The 21,583-nt window shown below is 38.8% G+C and overlaps 1 protein-coding gene across 2 annotated transcripts in view; it reads right to left on the bottom strand.

Annotated features, from left to right (window-relative positions):
- The window catches only part of map1ab (microtubule-associated protein 1Ab), a 61,563-nt gene that overhangs the window by 6,031 nt on the left and 33,949 nt on the right, over nucleotides 1-21,583 (bottom strand). For both annotated transcript variants that reach the window (XM_028448943.1, XM_028448944.1), the window contains 3 exons: nucleotides 11,677-11,759; nucleotides 10,555-10,692; nucleotides 184-10,321 (listed from right to left, as the gene is read on the bottom strand). In XM_028448943.1, coding sequence (XP_028304744.1) covers nucleotides 184-10,321; nucleotides 10,555-10,692; nucleotides 11,677-11,759 — 10,359 coding nt within the window. The remainder of the gene's footprint in view (nucleotides 1-183; nucleotides 10,322-10,554; nucleotides 10,693-11,676; nucleotides 11,760-21,583) is intronic.

The following is a 21,583-nucleotide window of genomic DNA, read 5'->3' on the forward strand; positions in this document are numbered from 1 at the left end:
AAATTGTTAGCCCTTTAGCAACATATGTAAATTATTCTGGGTTTTTTTATATTGTTTTTTTCACTGTGCCTTATATTCCAACAATCGCAATCCCTTACATCTATTTGGTTCTAGACAAATAAAATGCAGTTGGATTTAGTTCAATGTTCTATTGAATTGGAGGTTGTAAGCATTTGTTCTTACCCGAACTGCTCTTAACACCATTAGCCAAGCCTTTCCCAGGATAGAGGATCTCACTTCTTGAGCCCTGCGTTTCTGACATCTTCATCAGCCTGGAAGTCCTCTCTTCCTTTCTCTTGAGGGAGGTGGATCGAGGTGAGGCAGAATCCTTAGTCTGCTTCACAGGCGTGGAAGTTCTCCTCCTTACTTCTCCTTTACGAGCAGGAGAAGCTGACTTGGGTTTACTCTTTCTGAGGCCTTTGGTGCTCTTATTCTCCTTCTTGTGTGGTTTATCTGAGCTGCTGTGATCATTGAGAATAGCATCTGGATCTACCATGCACACGTCTGGGTGAGGTGGGTGGGGAAATGGGTCTTTAGGAGGGGTAGGAAGGGGATCTTGGGGATTCTCAGCTGAACGTTGAGATGGAGGATGGTGGCCAACACCGACTCCAGAGGCAGACAATCTGTCTACGGGGAGATGCTCGGTATCTTCATCCGAGTCCAGATTTCCCTCAGCCGTGATGGATGGACACTCCTCGGTACCTGGTGGAACGTCAGAGTCAGAATGTGATGGTATTGATTCACTCACTGATGTTGGGGGTGTTTCCTCTCCAGCTAATGTCACAGCGAGACCAGAGGCCATTTTGCCTTGTTGCCCGTGTCCGGCATCTCCATGTGAACTCTGAGCATGGTGATGCTTATGCTTATGAGACTTCTTTTTCACAGTGCGCTCCTCATGATCATCACTTTCTTGCGAATGATCACTGTGGTCATCTCTGTCATTATCACTGGATGGCAGATGGGGACTGGGGTTGATAAATGATGGAGAAAGTTCTCCTTTGCATTGTTTGAGTTCACAGGAAGAAACACCTTGAGGTGAACCAGAAGAGGAGGTTGCTCTGGTGTTTAGGTCAGAAGGACGATCAACTTTTGCATCTCCTTTATTAGATGTTTCTATCCAACAAGGATCCTTTGAGGCAGATACAGAGGTATTATAAATACTAGACATCCATTCAACCTCTTCCTCCTTATTTACCTTTTGATCTAGATTATATGCGTAATCTGGAGTAGAACTTGGGAGGTCATCAGGCCTCTGTATAAGCTCCCAATCGGATAAGCTGCTCTTCCTTCTTGCTTCTAATCGCTCAGTTTTCAAAAGAGAGGTTTTCTCTTCCATCGTTTTCTCAGATTTTGCTTTGTTAGTCATCTTGAGGTCATCTGTTGCATTTTTCACTGCTGTTTTGTCTTCACTGGTCATTTCATTTTCTTTCTGTCTAACCTCAGTATCTTTCACTGGCTCTGTTTTTCCTCCTTTCTCACTTGTTTCTTTTCCTGACAACTGCTCACCTTCAATAAAATATCCGTGTGCTTCACTAGTCTTATCCTCGGTTACTTGATGCGATGCAGCTTCATCCTTTACTAGTTTGTACATGTCTACCATGGCACATGTTGTGTTGGTTGCTCCAGGAGAGCTCATCTGTTGAGTTTTAGCCTCCTTTTTTGAAACGTTTTCTTGACATTTGTGATCACCGGCTGGGATGTCCTTTTCATCAACAAACCCATGAGAGCTCTTGTCATGGGAGTCAGCAGGGATGTCAAAACCAGTCCCTAACATAGGTGAACTCTCTGGCACCTTGACTACTTTTGTACTTTGTAGATATGGGGATATGACTGTTGTAATTTTAGCTTCTGATAGATCAACATTGGCTGTAATTAATTTTGAGTCATTTTCTGGCTTTGCAGATGCACCTTTATCCTCTGGCTGTTTAAAAGGCACAGGCATGTGAGGAGATGTTGGACTGAATATATCAAACTGACTGCGTAAAGACTCTTGTGTTGAAGGTCGTGTTGACACCTCCATGTATTCATCACTTTGAGGACCTCTGGCGCTTTGGCAAGTAATGACTGAAGAAGATTGTACAAATGCTGCATCTAAGCTTGAAGCCGAGGAACTTGTAAATTTGTCTTCCAGCGGATGAAGTGATACGGTAGGTATTGAGACTGAAAATGTGTCACTGTATGATATGGAGAAAGGTGTTGGTACAGTGGTGTGTGTGTTAGCTGATGTAGTGCTTTCCTCATGGCCAGCAGAAAAATGTGGTGGGGTTTGTGTTTGATCTAGATGCTCATCCTGTGCACTGGATTGGATAAAATATTCATCATCTCTTACTTTTGAAAGTTGACTACTCTCACTGTAGTAATCCTCTGCCTTTCCTGAAGATCTGCTTTGTCCAATATCAGCATAGTAGCTACCTGGTGAAGGAGCAAAGTGACTTGTGGGTTTGGACAACGATGGTAATTGTTCAGGTGGTAAAACGCTCTGTGTCATTTGGCTTGTGGAAGTTTGTATACTGTGTTCTTTTGCCGACAATGTAGAATCCAATTTTGCCTTCACCACGTTGTCTTTATCTCTGTTAGTTGACTTTAATGTATCAGAGGAGACTATACCCTCTGACCCTTTTATGTTTGTGGTTTGATCGAGAGGAAAATGCTGTTTGTCAGTTTCTTCAAACTCAGTACTGTCATCAGGGCTACGTCGGCGCATTTCCTTTTCAAACTCTTCTCTTGCTCCCTTTTCCATGTCTACATCACTTAACTCCTCATCATCCTCTTCATCATCTTCTTCCTCATCATCTTCAATGTTGAAGTTCTCCCCCTCTACAAGTATCTGTTTCGCACTTTGAAAGTGTTTTCCCTCTGATAAGAGCATTGTCTTACAGGGACCACAACTGCTTGATTGGCTGTTATCTGATTCTAAAACATTGTCATCTATTCTGTCTCCTGTAAACAATTTCGCAGGAGCTGCCCTTGATGTTTGCTGAGTTACAATGTATTTTTCCGCAGGCGAATGCTGACAAGGTGGAGATCTCTCTGTTTTTGGATCAAAGTCATCTTTGAATGACTCAGGTTTTTCTTTTTCCGTTTCTTCTTTAAAGATCTTACAAGCAGATGGTGCTCGGGATCCAACATCTGTGTGAGTCAGTGTGGTGGAGGAGGTTTCCTGTTGAAATGATACATTTTCTCTCGTAGTAGGAGGACTGGTAGAAGCTACCTCACTTTCTTTCTCTTTTTCTGTTTTCTCAGGTGTGTTGACTTTTGAAGTCAAGGAATAGGAGACTGATGCTTGAGACATTTTGTTGTCTTGTATATTTATGGATGACATGCTTATGTCAGCATAACCAGTATCTTCTCTTTCTTCTGTCTTGCTATCTTCATCTTGGCCCATCTCTCTATCCACATAACTAGAGGGGGAGACATTATCTATTTCTCTAAGTGATACCGGGCTGTAGTCAACTCTACTAAACGACAGCGGCTCCTCTTTGTAGTGATCATCTAGAAGATAGATGGCTCCACTTGCCTCCTCTTGGCTTGCTATTCGGTTATCATCAATGGTAATATCAGAATGATCGAACCCTGATGGGGCTTCACTTGCATGTTTTAAGCCGGAGTTATCGTCTTTGGGGAATGGTTTTTCATATGGATCATACTTGGATCCACTACATGTTTGCTTCTCATCTTCAAGACTATGACCTATAGTGTCCCACTCACTCTCCGTTGTTGTGCCACTAGCCTCTTGTTTGAATTCCTCATTGTCCTTGTTGAGCATGAAATAGGAACATGGTTTTGATAATCCGGGAGAAACAACCTCTTTTTCGCCTTGCTCATCTTTGTTTGCATCTTTTTCTTGTGCATCTTCAAATGTGGCCTTTTCTTGTAGTGGTGCATCCTTCATTTTGGACTGAACTTCCACCTGTGCTCCTTTTGGTGACATTGGCTTTTCCTTAGCTGATTCTGGATCTTGATTTGTTTTAGAAGCTGAATCACCTGAGTCAGGGAGTGCCCTATCATTTAAAGTAATATCTGATGGTTCTTGTTGGGAGACAGGTGCAGGTGCAGATACTGTTTTCACAATTTTGCTAGCTTCAGGTGATCGTGTAGATTCATCTTGTTCAAACTCTTTCAAGTCCTCGTCCATGGAGGGCCCCTGCATGGTGAGAATCGGTATTACCATTGTAGGCTGAGACATCGATAGTTTACTCTGATCAGTTGTTGCTTGAGTTTGAGGCAAATTTACAGATGAATTGTGATCAGACTTCATTGGCTCTACTGATAATGGTCTGGAACCTGCACCTCCCATACATATGTCCTCCTCATCATCTTCTTCTCTTGTTTCATCTGACAGCTGAACCACAAATGCCTTCTTAAAAGCAGACTCAGTCTTCAATGCTGCTTCCTTTGACAATATGCAATCAGATTTTTTAATTTTTTCTTCAAAGTCCTTCTCATGTAACTCCTCTTTCTCCCATTTTTCCTCTTTGGTGGGTTCTACGTCTGTGGAGACATACTTTTCCTTCTCATCTGTTGTCAGAGCTGTAACTTTTTCCTTCATGTCTTTTTTTAGCTCTGCCACTTTAGTTTGATCATCTTTGATTTCCTCTGTCTCTGTGTACTCTTTTTCCTGTTCTTTTTCCATTTTTTGTTCTTTGCTCAGTTCAGCAACATGGGCATCGTCCTTTTCCGTTTCCATCATTACCTCCTTACTCAGTGTGACTACTGATCCTATACTATCCGTCATTGTTCTCTGATTTTCAACTAATGTTGGTTCAGAAGTTACTTGGTCTATTTCTACAGCATGTCCTATCTCCTCTTTTTTGTCTACTAAAATATTGTAGGATATTTCTTCTTGAATCTGATTTTCACCTGCATCCTGTTTTTCCGTCTTCTTTTCTGTCGAGGTCTGTGCCAATGTTAGATCTGTCTCTTTTTCATCAGGTGCATCCTCACCAGAGTGACCAGTCCTAATTTCTTCCTCTCCTTTAGAAGTAAACGTTGAACATTCTGTTCTATTCTGGATTTCCCAAGTGATTGATTCAGCACCACTTATGCCCTGTTGGAGGTCATGTTTTATTTCTGTCTTTACGTTTTCAACCTTCAAAAGCTCCATCTGTTTTTTGTCAGTCTTTTGTTCAGAAGTTGATTCAGTTTCTTTTTCTTTTTCCTGCTCACACTTGTCTGTGCCTCCATCCCCTGATCTGTTATCATCATTGCTGCTCTTGTCCTGTTGTGATTCTGTCCCAGAAACATGACCACTCTTGAGCTCCTTTACATCTTCAGAGTTTTGACCTAAAGTGTCCATTCCTTTCTGCTCTCTTGGATCTATGTGTTTATCATGGATTCTAAATTGGTCCAAGTCTTCCCCTGCTTTAGTGGATGTTAGATCTTTATTTTTTTCTTCAATGTGCATGTACGATTTAACATCTGCAGTATCTTTGATTGTCTCTTCTTTGGGAAATGTTAAATCAGAGATCTTGCATTCTTCTTCTGGTGTAAATTCAACACTGGTGTCCTGGGTCTCTTCCGCTTTAGGCAGTTTAACAACAAGCTTTTTCTCAGATTCTACTTCCGTCACAGATTCTACAACATCTTTACTGATGTTATTCTCTTTTTCATCTTGCACAGTAAATAATTTGACTGCAGCTATGTCAACGTTCTCTATTTTTTCTGTTTTGATAGCTGATGTAAAGTCTTTGCTTGTTCCTTGCTCCTTCTTTTCTTCAGTTACTGGTTTGACTGGTGAAAGTGTGTCTCTTACTACAGCTTTGGTTGCTGCTGCAGATAAGTCAACGTCAATCGTGGCCTCATCCTCACTCTTGGCATGTGTATCAATCGCAAGGTTTATGTCACTATTCTCTGGTGATGTTTCTTCTTTGACTGTTGATGTAATAGTCTGTTCGTCATTTGATTGTTTATCCTTTTCAATATCTGATGAAAGTTTTTCAACAGCAGTATCATCTTTACTTTCAACAAACCCCTTACGCTCTTCAATAAAAGGTTTAACGATAGAAACTTTGTTAATATTTGATGGTTTTTCATTGCCTTCGTTATTGCTTGGTTTCTTTTCTTGCTCTGTAGGTAACTCAACTTTATTTATCTGTACTGGTTCATTACAAACCTTTTCATCTTTCCCTGTTTTAGAAAATCCATCACTTACTTCACTGCTTTCAACAACATTCGTCTTCACATTTTTGTCTTCACACTGCTCAAAGAGCTTGACAGGGGAAGTAACAATACTTTCAACTTGTTTTTCCTCTTTGCCTTCGATTATTTCAACATTAGATCGTTTTGCCCCCTTTTCAATATCTTCTTGTTCATGTTTTATGATAGGCACTGCATCCTTCTCTACCTGGTCCTTTGAACATTTGATATTGGAGGAATGGCTCTTTTCCATCCCATTGTCTTCACTGACAAAAGTATTTATGTTTTTTTCTTCAAAATGAACATCTTTTTTCTCTTCCTCATTGGACTTCAAGTCAGATTCAGATTTTTGTCTCCCATCCTCGAGTTTTTGCTCATCTTTTCTCTGTGTAGAATCTAGCTTATTTTCTTTCTTTTCTTCCTCATCAAATTTACTTCTAATGTTTTTCCCTTTGTTATCATCGTTGTTGTTATCATCACTATCATCCTCAAAATGACTCTCAGTTTCTTGAGAGCTACTTGGTACATGTGCTCTAGATGAAGTTTCGATTAATTTTGAGTCATTTCCTCCATTTTTTTCTTCAGAGCGGATGAAGGATTCCTCTGCTGGACCAGCTATCACTTCAATCATTGATGTGGTAACAGCAGGTTTTTTTTCAGTTTCTTTTTCTTTTGTCTCTTGGACCTTCTTTTCCTGATCAAATGATTTGTTTAGATCATCTTTTGTCTTACTATCAACATCTTTCTGCATTGTAGTTTCCTTATCAACTTCTCTTTCTGTTGTGCTATCAAACACTTTCTCTTGCTTTTTGGGTACCAAAGTAGGTGAGACTTTTGTCTTATCCTCCACGGGTGACTGGCGAACTGGCGATTGAGTTGCACTTGAGGTTCCAGACTGTGGTGGGGAAGCCATTTTCACAGTGATATCATCTGGACTGAAACAACGCTCTTCACTTTCTGAAGTTATCAATTCTGATCCAAATGGTCTTGTAGGCACAACAGATGAAAAATCTTTAGGTGCAAGTGCACTGGTATTCTCTTCTTCAACTGGAAGATGGACAGTAATACCCTCATGTATGACTTTATCAGGAGATCCTAAAGTAAGAACATTTTCTTTATCTGGTTCTTTATCAGGTAACATTTCAGCTGAGGCGTAGCCCTCTTGGAGTTTTTCTAAGGTAATGTCCACATTAGGAGTTTGGTCTTCTTCTTCCTCTTCTTCCTCTTCTTCCTCTTCCTCCTCTTCAGCCGCCATCGTTACATCTCCAACAGTAGGCTGTAAATCACTAGGCACTGATTTGGCTTGTTTGTCGTCTTCCAAAGATGGGGGGGAAAGAGATCCTGTGGAAAGTTGCTGTTCTTTGCCTGGAGTGGCTTCAGAAGGTGTTTTTTGTTGTTCTTCTGCAGTGAGTGCTGCCGCGGTGGTAAAAGACTGATCTTCGGCAATGGAAGTAGGAAAAGATGATATTTTGTCATACTCTGTGATAGATGTTGCAGAAGAAACATGTTCCTCCTCTGCCAGAGGGGCAGTGATAATGTTGGTGAACATAGACACTTGCTCTTGCACCCCTGGAATGAAACCTTTTTCTGCCATAGCTGCTGCCTGCATCTCCTTCATACCATGAATGTTTACAAATGAGCCTGTCTGGTCTGGAACTGACACATCATATGCACCAACATCGTATTGGAGGTGTGGTATCCTATCTTCAGCTTCCTCGTGAATTTCCTCATCAGAAATGGTCTGTTCGGTCTCAGAGTAACCAGGAACGGTCTCATCATGGAGGTAGGAGATGGGATCGCCTGCTCCACTTTGAACTACTGATGTCACAGGAGCAGCAGATGTTCCAACGTGTGGTTGGTAGCCCTCTACTTCTACTTGGGCCACAGTCAGAATTTCAGTGAGTTTGTTGTCTTCAACATTTTCGGGTGATAGTTTGATCTCTTCATCTGCGATTACATCTAAGTCTTCGACCTCCTCCAGCTCTGCTTTCTCCACACACTCCTCTTCGTCCTCTTCAGCATTTCTCATGACGTTGACAAAGGTTTCTTTTTGTTCGGATTTCTCCATTTCTTCTATCTCATGTTTTCTGTCAAGTTCATCTTCTTTCACCACCTTATATTTGGTTTCATCCTCATCTTCACCTATGCCCATGTCCTCTTCGTCCTCCTCCAGCGTTTCGTTTTTAGCTTCAGCTTGTTCTTCCTCTTCTTTGTCCTCCTCCTCCTCCTCTTCATCCTCATCCTCATCCTGACTTCCTGCTCCCTCATCTTCAAACTCTTGAGTCTTTTCTATGTCTCCTATGTCTTCTGCAAGCTCTTTTTCTTTGTCATTATTAATGACTGGTGCAACATTCTCAGAAGACTCCGGAATGGCCCCTTGTGTCTTGTCCTGCTCTTGTATAAGACATTTGGCAGTTAACACAGGAGAATCCTTATTGTTATCTGCTATCTGTGCTGATACAGCTACATCTCCAGCTTTTAGAAGATCCTCAAAATCCTTGGTGAGGTCTTCAGGTGTAGAAAATGTAGTTGTGTTTGTAACAGCATCACATTTGGGCTCTTCTTCTTTGGGTTCACCAGGTTCTGTCTTTGCTGCTTTGCTCTTTCCAGTTTTTACTTTACTTGACACTTTAGCCTTATGTAGTGTCTTCCTTACCTCTGGTGTAAGTTGTTTTAGGTCAGGCTTTGAGATTTTTCTGAGCTCAGGTTTGGATGAGTCCTTTTTTTTGTCAAAGTCTTTGGACTTAACATCTTTCTTCTCATCTTTTTTAGCAGGCACATCTTTCTTTGCCTTCTTGACTTCCTTCTTTTCCTTGTCTTTTTTCTCATCCATCTTTGACACTCGTTCCTTTGAGTGCTTTTTTAAGGATTTTTCTTTTAACAGTTTTTTCTTTTCTGGCACTTCAATTTTAGATTTTAAAGGTTTCGTTGTGTTTTTGTTGTCTTTTTTCTCTGCTACATTTTCCTTCACGGAGTCACTCTTTGCTTCTGTAGTGGCTGACACCTCATCTTGAATGTCACTGTCTTTCTTTAAGGCCTTTGGAGTAGTCTTCGGAGAAGACCTGAGACTTTCTTTGCTATCTGTCCTTTGTTTTAATTTGGTTTGTTTAATTACAGAGGGAAGAGTTCCAGAGGCGATGTCTTTCTGGGTAGCTACAGGATAACGCAAATAGTCAAGGTGCTTGAGTTTTTCCAAACCCTCTAGGATTTTGTTTTGTGGTGCATTTCCAGGAAATAGCACCCTAACAATCTTCTCTGTTGGGTTGGCGGGTAGCCAAACAACTAAAGCTGTAACCGATGTCAGATAGGGCACAGATATTTCCCCTTCTTTACCATTAGGTAGCACAATGCCAGTTTTGGCCTTGCTATTACCTGCCCACTTCTGCATCAGGAACTGCATCTCTTTACTGTCTTTGACAGGGTTCAGAATATACATGTCTAACCTGCCAACTCCCATTTTGTGGAAAAGAGTAATAGGGTCAATGGTGTTACTGACAACTCGAAAGACAGGCTCTGGCCTGATACCCAGCTTGTTCATGTACTGTAAAGTGAGTGAAGCTTCTTCAATGCTGCGTTTCACTTTGAGATTTGATTCTGACATACGGAGCTTCTCTGGGACGTTGAAGAACACAACCCCTAATTCTGGAGAAATCAGGTTCTTCATCCACTCACTGTTGTTTGTGGAGTCTTGTGACTCATCCTTGTCCTGTTCTGCTATCTTTCTTTGAAGAAGCCCATTGATACCTGGGAGGTTGTCAGCACCAATATGTGTAAGTAGCATGGAGTCAATTCGATCCAAATGACGAACCAGCTTCCAGAAGCAGGATTTTCGCTCAGACCCTCCATCCACTAAGATGTTAAATCCATTCACGGCAAAGAGAGCAGAGTCTCCTCGTCCACCAGGAAAGATATAGCAGCATGGCTTGGAAAGTTTCAGGAAGCCTCCAGAGGTGGGAGGTTCTAGTAAATCAAAGGGTGAAGGGACATCAACAGTTTCAGAGATGTACTCTGTGAATTCTGTGACTCCCTCCATCTTGTTGATTGCTGGTTCAGGGTTTAGTTTGTATTCCAGGAACTCTTGTATGTTTGGCTGCAATCCAAGAGAGCTCCAGCCCACCTCCCTGCGGCAGCACACGGTTAGTGTAGCCTGCTGCTTGGGGGCTGTTGAGCCCAGTAGCTCCAAGACCTGCAGAAAAGACACATCAGGGTAAAAAACTCAATGGTGGCATGGAAATTTGTGTAAGATAAATAGCCTGAACTCTTGACAGCACAACATTTTGAGTTAAAATAGAAGATATAAAATCCAACATATTAATGGTTACCCTTTTTATCTTTTACAAACACCTTTTAGTGAAAACATTTCTATAGACAGAAAAAGCCCATAGTACGTATTTTATCTTTTGAACATAGTTCACTCACCTCAGGATCAGCAAAGATTCCTGAAAAGGTCTGGAAGGTGAAAACGCCAGTCTGAAGAAGAAGTCCACCGTGATCCGTGCTCTGACCACTTAAGACCAGTAGCTTGTTTGCTGCTGAGTCTACAACTAGATTCTGAATCTGGGACACACAAGCACATAGAAGAAGGAACAAAAATAAATATGAGAAAAAGATTTATGAAGACAGACAATGAAAGTACAGAATTAATTTTGTCTAACTATTTAAAAAAACAAGTGTGATTTCTAATGGGGCGTGTCTACTTTGGTACCACTTTTTCTGTGGGTATCAGTGGCCAGTTACTCATTCAAAGGAAATACTTTTAGTTCAAATTGTCCTTTTGTGCAGTGGTTCTCAAACATTTTTGGCTCTCGTCCCCCTTTCTCTTATTTCTGAATCCAAGTACCCCCTTGTCCGACTACAACATTTTGCTTAGAAAACTATTTAAAAACAACTATAGATCATAATGATGGAGTGAACGAGTGATAACACACATTTTAAAGAATCTCATTTTGTAAATAAGTGAAAAGAAACGTAAATTATTTTAATGCAGTGGTTCCCAATCTTTTTTGGATCGTGACCCCATTTTGATCAAGAATTACTGATGACCCCAAAGACTTTTTTTTTTTCCACAATTATTTTTTGATCATATTTACTAGATATTTACTGCATTTTAGTTTAACTAGATTTCTCAAAGTGAAAGTATAGAAACACAGTTGATTAGGATTGTGTGTTATTTAAATTTAAGAATAGTAATTTAAAAACTAATTAAATTAAAAATCTATTTAAATTTTTCAGAAGATTCGGGCCCGACCCCAAGGTTGAAAAACACTGATTTTGTAGCTCCTGAATAGATTTATTTCTATAGTTTTCATCATTTCTGGCCATCTCATGCCTGGGGAGGGACCAAGACTGATACTTTATTTGTTTATTTTCCTCTCTCAAGTACCCCCTGTAGTGTCATCGCGTGCCCCTAGGAGTACACGTACCCCCATTTAAGAAACACTGCTATAGTGCATCTGTGTCTTATGCATCTCTAATTCAAATCTTTTCTTGACATTGAAGAAAAACACCACCAGAAAGGACATCACACCATGCAAACCTCACCTCTGACACAACAGTATCTTCTGAAGGGTTGACGAGCACTACGGTCTCGAGGACATCACTCTTGTGATGGAGAGTTCTCTCTCCTGTAAGAAAAGACATAAAACTGTTTTTCTTTCATATAGTTTATCTTAAGCACTTAGACCAAGGTTAACATGGGTTGTTATCAGGTATTTTAGTCTGATCTTAACATTTTTCACAATGGAGATTTCCTACCTGTTATACGTCAAATATGGGGAATTCCCTTAAAACAGTCTAACAGCACACTTGTGCATCAAAAGATACAATGAAAGATGAAAATTAGGGTTTAATGAAATCAAAATTAGAGGTCAATTTTATTTAGTATTTTTGAATGATTTAGTGGGAAAACTGTTTATTTTTGTAATACTTAAGCATTGGAATTAAAGCCAGTTTTTCATTCGTCTGTGCTCTACCAAAAAATAAATATGAGATCTGACCATAAAACAAACTTAGAAATTGATCATTAATTGGGATTGGGATGGCAACTTCTATCTATCAATCAATCAATCCACTTTATTTAATGTAGAGTATTTATGTAGAGTACTACATAGTACCTAACATAGGTGGCAAAAGTACTAGTCTTCAGTAATCAAAGAAAAGTATAGATACTTGAAAAGAAAAATGACTTTGATAAAAGTAAAAGTATTGAAGTTGCTCCCTTTTTTGAGTAAAAGTAAAAAAGTACATGCTGCTAAATGTACTTCAGTAAAAAAAAGTAAAACAAATCTCCCTTCAATAAGAAGACAGACAAATTCCATATCTTTCATTTTTTTAAGAACTTATAGAATACTGTTAAATCTGTTACCTTTGAACACCTGGAGAATTTAGCACTCACAATAAATACAATTTGTAAATAAAATGTTTCACTAAACCCAGAGCAGCTTTGAGTTTAACATTTTTAAGAACTTGTATAAAACTGGTACATGGCTCCTCCAGCTTTGCAGTTGTTGGTTTGCGTCTTTTTCAATCAATCAATCAATCAATCTTTATTTGTATAGCGTCAAATCATAACCAATGGTATCTCAAGACACTTTACAGTAGAGCAGTCTTAAGGACGAACTCTTCATTTTATGGATACACACATATGCATATATACGTATATACACATACATATGTATCCCACACCCAACATGAATTCATCATGGCGGCAAGGAAAACCTTCTGTTAAGCAGCAGGAACCTTGTGTGGATCCCATTCCTATGATGAACAGCCATCCACGTTATGCTGTGTTGGGTGTGTGCAGAGGAAAGGGTGGAGACAGAGTTGTTGAGACTCTGTAACTCCACACTGAGGATCCCACGGACCTGCAAGACAAAAGCCAGAAGGAGTACAGGAGCAAACACACAAGGGAAGAAGCAGACATAGAGGGAGTGTTTGAGAGAGGAATGGGACCCTCTCCGGTCCCTCTCTAACCTAAATGACCTCTCTCTTAACGCCCTCTCCAACCTCTCTCCAACCGAGCATGCCAGACCCCCCCCCCGGCAGTCTATGCCTATTGCATCTTAATTATGAGCTATGAGCTGGTTCCTAACTAAAAGCTTTACCAAAGAGGAATGTTTTGAGCCTAACCTTAAAGGTAGAGAGGGTGTCTGCCCCCCGAACCGTGGTTGGTAGATGGTTCCAGAGAAGTGGGGCCTGATAACTGAAAGCTCTTCCTCCTATACTACTTTTAGAGACGAATGGAACAACGAGTAGTCCAGCATTTTGAGAGCGTAGTGTTCTGGGGGGATTGTATGGCACTACAAGCTCCTTGAGATAGACTGGTGCCTGTCCATTTAGGGCTTTATAAGTGAGAAGAAGAATCTTGAATTCTATTCTATATTTTATGGGAAGCCAATGCAGAGAGGCTAATACAGGAGTAATGTGATCTCTTCTCCTAGTTTTAGTCAGTACACGTGCTGCAGCATTTTGAACCAGCTGAAGTGTCTTAAGCGACTTGCTCGGGCAGCCTGCTAAAAGAGAGTTACAATAATCCAGTCTAGAGGTAACAAAAGCATGGACTAGTTTTTACGTCGTGGCGTCCTCTTCGAAGGCCTTAAAAAGTAACGAGCTCATTTTTAAAATGAATGGAGTAGAAAGTACAGATATTTGTTTAAAAAGTAAGGAGTAAAAGTACAGATACCACAAAAAAAACTACTAAAGTACAGTAACAAAGTATTTGTACTTACTTGTCATCTCTAGTACATAAAAACATATAACAATGTTAAAACAACAATTTAAGTTTACAATATAATGTTGTCTCTTCTACTTTGGGGGACCACTTTTATTTAAACACATTCAAAGCACACGTTGCACGCTACACAATATACCAGACACATTATTCTACCTCAGCCAAACAAATGGAACAAACTGCTGAATATGGCTCCCTCTGTTGATGTTTCCATGGCGATACACTGGCAGCGGGCTCTCTACCGTTAATGCTTGGCTGTTGCAGACTGAGTGGTTTTTAATTCACTGACTATGGAACAAAAGTTTAGAGGAGATGGACTGGTTTCAGAATGACACCAGTAATATGAAGATGCTGTGGCAGCAGATAGAGGAGGAGTTTGAACACCTCGTCAGATCGTCACGCAGTTGTGTCCAGTTTCACAGCATGATGACTCAACTGCGATGCGATTTGCAAGTTAGATTTGATACGTTGATCAGTGAGAAAGGCAATACACAACCACGCTTAACCAAGCAACATTGGTGCTAACAATAGAAGATACGCCACAAATGATAAAACTGCCTTGAGAAGCCAGTGGAGCGTTGCGTCCCTTCCACCTTCTGATGTACTATTCTAAGGTGAAACAGAGGAGACAGGCCGAGGATTGCTGGCAGGATAACTGCTCTCAGATAGTGCAGACTGGTACAACAAGACACCACCACAACAAAGACGTGCTCAGTCAGTCATACTGTTTCCTCCGGACATTGTGGGACATCAACAAAGCAGACGCTGACACAAAAGAAACAGGAAAGTCACACTGACTATACACTATAAAAACTGAAAATACACTAAATGCCTCAAAAAAAGGTTTTGTGTAAAATCTGTGATTAGTAGAATTAAATGTAGCTGATTTGTAGGACCACTCTTTATATCAGTAGCTCTGTTTCATTAACCTTGAAAATACGCAAAATGTCAATAGCGCAAATAAAACTGGTGATGGAAACACCTGGATTTCGAAATAACACTCAAATTTCACAATCGCGCTTTAATAAGGAAGAATTTCAGACGTTCTTGAAATGTGTCGCAAAAGCGTCATGGAAACACTTTCTCCGCAAATACACGTCACAGGACGTGACGTACCAGGTCACATGACCACTTCTCTCCGAGAAAATATGGCGCGGTACGTGTGGACAGAAGAGGACACCAGGACTTTAGACTTTCAAATTATTACTGCCACGTTAGACGTGAAAAAGCAAAGGAATACAAAGTGTCTGAGCGTTCATCTTTCTGCAGGGAAGTCTCACACGCTGAGATTTTACGAGACTTAAAACAACTTTCAATGGAAACACGTTCAAAGCACAATTATACTTTGTCAACATTTAGAAATATTGCTTTTATTTTGTGAAAATCTGTAACTGAAACCCAGCTAGTGATACAGTTAGGGATGTCCCGATACATCTTTTTCATTTCCGAAATGATACCGATATTGCAGCCTTGCGTATCGACCGATACCAATACGATATCAGCATAAATCATACATACTTTTATTCCTTTAAAAATTATAATTACTTATTTTGTAGTGTGGAATGTTAGAAAAGGCTTCATCACATGATGTCACTAAAACAGAGAACAATAGTCAACAACAGTAGCGATGAGAAAAACTGACCCATTTATTATTAACCAATTGGTTACATACATTTTAACCTTCAACATAATATCTACAATATTCTACAATTGAATAAAATAAATAAAAAATGAATTGGAGAAAAAAGAAAGAAATCGGAAATTTTAAATCTGATATTTGTTTTCAGGCTGATATCGGACCGATATCCAATATCAGATCAGGACACCCCTAGATACTGTACATTTCAGGACAATTTCTGTATGAAGTTCCACACTTATGTAAACTGTCAAGTGAGGTTTTTCTGCTATTAAAAAGATAAAGAAATACAGTTTAATAAACGCTGTCTGAGCTACAAGCTCAATATATTTCAGCTAACACAGGAATTGACTCATCTCTGCAGTGTCAGCTAAGCCTCAATACTTGAAACCTACACCTGCAACAAAACCCACACGTCAGCCCATTTCGGTCAATACGATGGAGGCTGAGACGCACTTCAAGCATTCTGCAGTAAAACAGCAAACATGACCAAAAATACAACAAAAAGGCAGCGAGTCAATGTGTAAAGCAGGAAAACCTTTAGGCAGAACAGCATCGTTTGATTTTTGGTAATTACATCATATGAAGTGATACCTTAGAACTGGTTGTTGTGATTATTGGTGTTCAATGTCCTTTATGCAATTCACGTGTATTTTTTTTTATCACTGTTAGTCAAAGTTCTTCCTGCCTATTGCAATGAAAGTCTTATTCGTTTATTAATTGGAATTCAATAACCAGGTTATAAAGCTGTCTTACGCCTCCTTATGGCACAAACTATGTATTACAGGAAATACATTAAACATTTCAGCTACTAAAGAAATGATAAAAAATGTAGTTGTTTAAAGAGAGGTTATACAATTTCATGGGTGTATGTATTACTGGCTTAATACAATTTGATTCTTTTAATTTTCAAATTTTGTTATACATTATTTTACATCTTTATTGTCAATTCTAAGCTATTTATCCTTGTTGCTTTCTATTACTGGCTTGTCAGAGATGTTGTATCATTTCTTCACATATAATGATATAAATAGCAAGTGATTTTAAAACCTGGTAGGCTCAATATAAAAGCCCATTTAAATCCTGACACTATTTTATTAGCTTCATCAAGTCTTTCTACTTCAGTTAAATACAACCAGAAATACAAAATGTTTTAATGTGAACAAAAAACATGTATTGTTTACATACTATACAGCACTAAAGGTGTTTCTTGCAGTGCCGATGTGTATACCTTTTATCCTGACTCCAATGCACACATTCAGGTGAGAAGGTTATTTGCCAGCGAGGTCTCAGTGTTTCTACTCATTTTGGACCATTTGACCTGTTTGATATAAATATCCACGCCTGAATTCCCATGATTAGAGCGCTCATTTTTTTATGACTAAACCACTGCACTGCTCTAGATAACATGTTCCACATTTATAAAGAAAAGGAAGCTTCATGCAGTTTATACTTTACATGTTAAAACAAAAGCAGTAGAGTTCATTCAAACATATTTTAATTTAAGGTAAAGTCATTCTTTCACACTCGTGTGTATATTTTAAGTATGCTGATAGCTAAAGAGTTTTAGCTTCTTTTCCAGGTTTGAACTATTTTATCATTTATTATAGGGACAGTGAATATTAATATACATTTCTGTAAATATGCCAGAATTAGCCTAAGGGCTATTTTTCATCTGTAGTCCCTGGAGCAGTGTTGGGGTTCGGTGTTTTGCTCAAGGGCACCTCAGCAGTGCTCGAGAAGTGCCCTGGTACCTCTCCAGCAACCAGAACAACTTCCATATTTTTGGGACTTGAACCGACGACCCTCCGGTTCCCAACCCATGTCCTTATGGACTGAGCGAACTTTTCTGTTTCTAAAGCGTTCATCGTCACACTAACTATGTTTGAATCATAGTCTGTTTGGTGAGGTACATGCTCAATAGGACAGAAGGGTTGGGCTCAATTCTAATTGTAATTGTATAATTGATCATTAATAAAATAATAATAATTCATTGCCAAGAAAATTCTATAAAAAAAAGTCAATAATAATTTAACACAAAACTGTGGAACCATGTTACGGTTCTATGTACAGTTCTACACATATGTAGTTGACAATTATTAAAACATGTTTCATATTAAGCTTTTCCACATTTTACCATTTGAAAAATGAAATCTAGGGGTACACTGACACAAAAAAGGCTCAGACACCCACACCAAAAATATTAAAACCTATATTTTCATTGATTATGAAGCCTAACAAGGAAATCAATAGATAGGAAATAAATTAGATGATAGATATTAGTTTTTAGTGTATTTTACAGCTGATTTAGGACCTGTTAGCATTAGAGATGCTAACAGAAATATAAGTTAACAAGAGGTTAACTTATATTAGGTTATTTATTTCAGGCTCAGTAATTGTGAATAATTGTATTTGAACTTCAGAAATTGAGAACGTAATTGACTTTCTGAGAATAAAAAATTATCGTAAATTTAATTATAATTGTAAAAAAAAATGCTGGTCATTGTAAATGAACATGGGTAATTGAAAACGTAATTGTAACTGAAAGATGTAATCGACCCCGACCGGGTTTTTAGGGAATATAAGATCATCATAGTTGTCATTGATCAAAGCTGTGGTTTAAAAGCACAACCTTCACAGGCTGAAGGTCTGAACCTCCTAAACTCCACCCTCTCTGAAACACCCTTAGTAAAGGTCACACCTCAGTCAGCGTTATTCTATTGATCATGGCCATCAGATGCTATTTTCAAATCTGTTGAGTCAGGGCTTTAAAAAAAAGCTTTATTCACTACATTAACCCTGAGGTTCTTTATTTAGCTTGTTTTTTAGGAAAATCTAACCTGGCCATTGGAGGTGGTTAGAAACCTTTCAACAGTTTTCCTTTTAAGCAGATTTACTGAAATTCATCCACAGTCTTGGGGCTGAAGTTAACTGTGGATTTGTACTAAGTATATTTACCCTGTTTAGGGCTGGACTGGGACAATAACTAATCCCTGATATTTTCTGTGCAGATCAGTCCACGACGTAGAAGCCGTTATAAAGTCAGTGATTTTCAACATGTGGCTTTTTATGTCTCAATTTTAATAATTATTCCCCCAGAAAACATTAAAAGGGGGAAACTTTTCAACCCCTTTTAATCAATTTCCTTTGGCCATTTTGCAACTTCCTTTCTCCCATTTTTGCCCCTTTTCAAAAGGTTTTGACACTTTTGCTAATAAATATTCCCTTTTTCCTATATTTAGTCCAGTTTAGCAAGTTTATTTTGCCACTTTTATTCAACTTTTGTCCTTTCTTGAAGTTTTTTGGCCACTTTTCATCCAAATAAGCTAACTTTTGCCCAATAAATACCACTTGTTTCCTTTTTTCCCTACATTTTGCCTCTTTTTATTCCACATTTTGCCCTTTTTCACTGTTTGCCACATTTTGACCATTTAAGCTACCCTTTGCCATTAAATACCACCTGGTTCCTCTTTATTTGCCTATTTTTGACCACTCGACTGCTTTTGGCCCATTTTAGTCAATTTATACTCTTCTTGTAACGTTTTTGTCACTTTTGGACCATTTTTGGCCACATGTTACCTGTTCCTGTTATGCTAATGATCCATCATGGCGTTGCCACTGTCACATTGTCAGATTCATGGTTGTTTTCACCAACACGGTGGCCCTCATTTATCAACCTTTGTATGAAAATGGGTGCAAATCTGAGTGGTCATATGACAGGACCAACGTGTGATTCATGAAACATTCATATGAAACATTTACAAGATGAAAATTGGCATCGTCACATCAGAGGTGGAGCAAGACAAATATTTCCTTTCTGAACATTGTGAAAATTGGACTTAAGTGCTCATTTAAATGCTCTTTAGAACAGCATCAGCTACTGAGCAGGTGAAGTCTGCCCCCCTGTGTGCGCTGCAAGCAACTTCACAACAGAGATCCTGGAGAGACGCACAGATATGAAAGAAATGAACGATCAAAACCCTCAAAAAAAAAAAAAAAAAAAAAACAACTTTAAAATGACTAAATGCTGTCCCTCGTCTGTGTTTATTAAGCCTTCAGCCAATTTCACGTATAATTCATCACATTACTGAATAAATACTGTAGCGCGTTATGAAAGTTTAAGGTACACTTTACATTTTAAAAGCATGAATGAGATCCTATTTCCCCTGTACAGTTGTTTAATATTTTATTTACAGTCTCACTCACATTTTGCTGTGTTGTACCACAAATCCACACACAATCTGACTGTAGCGTATGCTCACATCAAAAATGATACTGACTTAAAACCAAAACAGAAATACAGAAAAACCAAAATCCAAACAAGCAGCGTTTTTCTGTTCTGGTTTCCCTCCACAGGTCCTGGACCAGGTCTCGTCACACAATAGGACTGCTCCAGTTTTCATTCAGTCTGTGGATGTTTTAGCTCATAAAAATCTGTTCACACTGTAGTTTTGTTTTCGGTGTTACGTCCAAATAGTATCCAGATAAACTGGTGACTGACTATTTACTGTGAGGAACAATAGATGTTAGAACTTCTACGATTTGACACCTTTACAAAAACAATTACAGCTTTTTTGAGGGCAGTAAAAATATTTATGTTATAATACCACTAGCCATCAACACACATGGAAGTTGATCACAAGAAACGAGGAGCACCAGTAGATTTATTACACCACCTCTTTTTTATTAAATCACATATCATGTGCATGTTTTATGTAGCATCCTTTTTTGTTTTGATTTATTAATGTATTAAAAACATTTCAATTCACCTGTTCATCAGTCATGTGACTTGTTATGAGTTGCTCCTTTTTTGCCCAGGAGTAAAAAAGTCTGCCCCCATCTGTGGGTCCTCTCTGTGTGGTGAGATTAAAACATGAAGCTCTCGTCCTAGTTTCCCGTAAATATCCAAATATCTCACAAACCGAACAAGATTTTATTTTAAAACAGAAAAATGCTGCTTGTCTGGTTTTTGATTTTTCTGTATTTCTGTTTTGGTTTTAAGTCAGTAAAACAAAATAACCACACATTTATTTGTTATTTTGATTGGGTTTTAAAACGGAATAACCAAAGAATGAAGGGTGCACGGATTTTTCTGAACACATTTGCTTATTGTGACCTTGTCCTTGTGCTGTAGAATTTTACACTATTGTCTAAGCTCGGCGATAAAGACAAAGGAACTGAGGTGGAAAATTAGGAACAACACTGCAGCCCCAGCTGTCTGCAGACTCATTTCAAGCAGTAAAATGATGCATAAAACTGCCTTTCTTTGGCCTGCGTGTCTAAACAATTCTTTTTGACTTTTTGAATGAGCTCTGAGTCATTGCTGCATGTCTGCGGTGCAGAGGAGAGCGTCACATGTTGACCAAACACCTCTGAAGACACTCATGTAGGAAAAAGCTGATAATAGGAGGTGACAGAGGAAGCTTTCATGGCACAGCATGTCAAAGCATTTCTATACTGTGTGAGGACTCCTACTGCCTTGCTAATTGTTCCTTGTCAAAACATTTACCTTCCCTTGATAATGAATCTAACCTGCGTTTCCTATAGCGCTAAATGTAAAACAATCACTGCTGTAATTGACAAAAGACAAGAACGCAATGCTTTAGGATTTAACAGCAGTCAGTACAATTACAAACTAGAACCATTACTTTACAATTTACAATTACAATTACACTACGATTATGATTAATGACCAGCATTTTCTCCAATTACAATTAAAATACAACTATTATTTTATCCTCAGAAAATCAACTACAATTACATTCTCAATTACTGAAGTTCAATTACAATTGATGACAATTACTGAGCCTGAAATAAATAACCTAATAAAAGTTAACCTTCCTCTTGTGTTAGCTTTCTGTTAGCATCTCTAATGCTAACAGGTCCTAAATCAGCTGTAAAATACACTAAAAACTATTATCTATCATCTAATTTATTTCCGTATCTATTTATTATCTTGTTAGGCTTCATAATCAATGAAAATATAGGTTTTAATATTTTTGGTGTGGAAACTTGATATGAAACATGTTGTAATAATTGTTAACTACATATGTGTACAACTGTACATAGAACTGTAACATGGT

The sequence above is a fragment of the Gouania willdenowi genome, chromosome 6, assembly GCF_900634775.1.
Source record: "Gouania willdenowi chromosome 6, fGouWil2.1, whole genome shotgun sequence".
NCBI classification, from domain to species: domain Eukaryota; kingdom Metazoa; phylum Chordata; class Actinopteri; order Blenniiformes; family Gobiesocidae; genus Gouania; species Gouania willdenowi.